The 2,151-nt window shown below is 43.0% G+C and overlaps 1 protein-coding gene across 1 annotated transcript in view; it reads left to right on the top strand.

Moving 5' to 3' along the window:
* ABHD6 (abhydrolase domain containing 6, acylglycerol lipase) overlaps positions 1–2,151 on the top strand; it is a 48,674-nt gene that overhangs the window by 13,659 nt on the left and 32,864 nt on the right. Inside the window, exons 2-3 of the mRNA XM_019652772.1 lie at positions 560–712; positions 1,460–1,481. Of these exons, the coding sequence (XP_019508317.1) occupies positions 594–712; positions 1,460–1,481 (141 nt within the window). The 5' untranslated portion in view covers positions 560–593. The remainder of the gene's footprint in view (positions 1–559; positions 713–1,459; positions 1,482–2,151) is intronic.

Here is a 2,151-nt window from a genome sequence, read left to right as displayed (position 1 = left end):
CTAGATATTAGTACTCTTTCTTGAAGAAGCCTCTCTGTTTTATATTTGGTGAAATGCATACTTAACACACGTGGCTGGGAATCCTCAGATGGCAAAGGGCCACAGGTGGCTCACAGGTTCTTGCAGGAGTTGTTTTCTCTATTGGGGAAGATAATGGGACTTGAAATATTTTTCCTTCCTTGAAAAAATGAACCATGTTGTGAGCTCATGAGACAGGACTGGGCAGGGCTCCTGGCTCAGCCATGATTCCTAGAGTACCTAGAAATGGGCCAGACCCTAGTCTAGATGCTGGGGACACAGTCCCTGCCCTCCTGGAACACACATTCTCTTCTTCAGATGTGTCCGTCAAGTCTTCAGGAAGACATCAGAATGTACACTGAAAACTCTGCTGTTTTGATGTATTCTCTCCTAACTTTTTAATGTTTATTATTTATTTTTGAATAGGCTATACATATACATGATAAATAGCCAAAAGATTTTACCAAAAGATTCATTTATTTTCCCGTTTGCTTCTTCACCTTTTCTCCTGCGACAGTCTCAATACTGTCCCCCTCTTCAGCCCCTGCAGGTGCCAGCCAGCCTTAAAGAGCAGAATGGACCTTGACGTGGTGAACATGTTTGTGATCGCAGGCGGGACGCTGGCCATCCCAATCCTGGCATTTGTAGCCTCGTTTCTCCTGTGGCCTTCAGCACTGATCAAGATCTATTATTGGTAAGTTAATGTTATAGTTACTGTTTTCAAGCGTATCATAATAGTGTCATCTTCTCTGCTTGTCCTTTTGGATGTTGTTCACCATTTTATCATGAACTATTTCAAACACACGGAAAAGTTGAAAAACATCAGTTTTTGAATTTTGGGAGTGTTTCTGAAGAATTGGTGGTAGCTTCTTACCATGTAAATTCTTTCAGGTTTCTGTTAGCGTCTTTGCCCAGGGGGCCACCCTCACTCCCAAAGTTACTGACTCTTCTTTAAGTGAGGATTGTGCACATTTATGGGGATTCCTTTGGTAGTTTTCTTGGTCGTTGGATTCTGATCCAGTGATGCTCTGACAGGTGCAGTGATGTGCACTGATAAATGAGTTAAAAAGAGCAGGACCGGGGAGATGGCATGGGTAGGACAGAATGGTCTTGGATTTGTTCTAAAAGCATTCATTTCTAAAGTAACAAAAAGAAAAAGATGTTTCCAAACTTTCTGTCATTCTTGTGCCACCTTTATGATGCTTGCTTTATCTGCATACCACCTCTACTTTTATATTTTCTCTAGAGTGAGTTACTTTTTTTTTGTAGCCTAAATCAATGTACTTTAAGAGTAATATAAATATCACTACCTTAAATGGAAAGCTTGCCATACATACCATAAATAGTAAATTAATATAAAAAAGCAAAAATAAGCAAGTGCCATTCAAACAATTGCAGCCTAGATACTGCTACCTACCAAAGATTCTGTGTCTCCATTCAGTTTTTTCCAAAATCTAAGACAGGTGGGAAAGATACAGCAGCACTGAACTGAGCCTCTCTCCTCGATAGAATCAGAAGGTGAGCAGTTGAAAAGAGAGTTACTTTCTCATGAGGCGTCAGTGACTTTTCATGCCACAATCCATTTACTGATTCAAATCACCCTCCCACCCCCATGCTATGCATCCCCTGGGGAAGGAAATACGGAAATAGACCCGGTTCCTCTTTGTGCACCCTGAGATTTCACTAGGACTTCTGGAAGTTAGAACTACCACCTGTGCCCAGAAAGACAAATGCAAGGAAGCTGCACTTGTGCCCTTTAACTGCCCTCCTTTCTGGCTCCCTTTTGTTTCATTAGAGTGTGGAATTTTCCACCTGCCAGCCAGGCTCTGATCCTTGAAGAGAAGCTAATTGAACAGAAGGGAGCTTTTCTTCTGTTGCTCTCTCTGGGGAGGTGGTGACCTCTTCAGAGGCCCACTCGGTATCCACCTCTGCATTGATGAAGTGCTGGGATGCCAGCTGTTTAAATGCTGTTGTCCTTGCAGTGCTGGCAGCAGGAGTGCTTTGGGGCCAAGACTCCCGTGTAGCCTGACATGGAGAGGCCAGAGTTGTGTACCCCCTGTGTTCCTGCAGAGGCACAGTGGACCTCCACACACAAAAGCCATTTTTTAAAATCAAATCAAACTGAAGCCGACA

This window comes from Hipposideros armiger, unplaced genomic scaffold (genome assembly GCF_001890085.2).
Source record: "Hipposideros armiger isolate ML-2016 unplaced genomic scaffold, ASM189008v1 scaffold_187, whole genome shotgun sequence".
In the NCBI taxonomy this organism is placed as follows: domain Eukaryota; kingdom Metazoa; phylum Chordata; class Mammalia; order Chiroptera; family Hipposideridae; genus Hipposideros; species Hipposideros armiger.
Note: the sequence above shows the minus strand (reverse complement) of the source record. Positions and strands in the feature narration are given on the sequence as shown.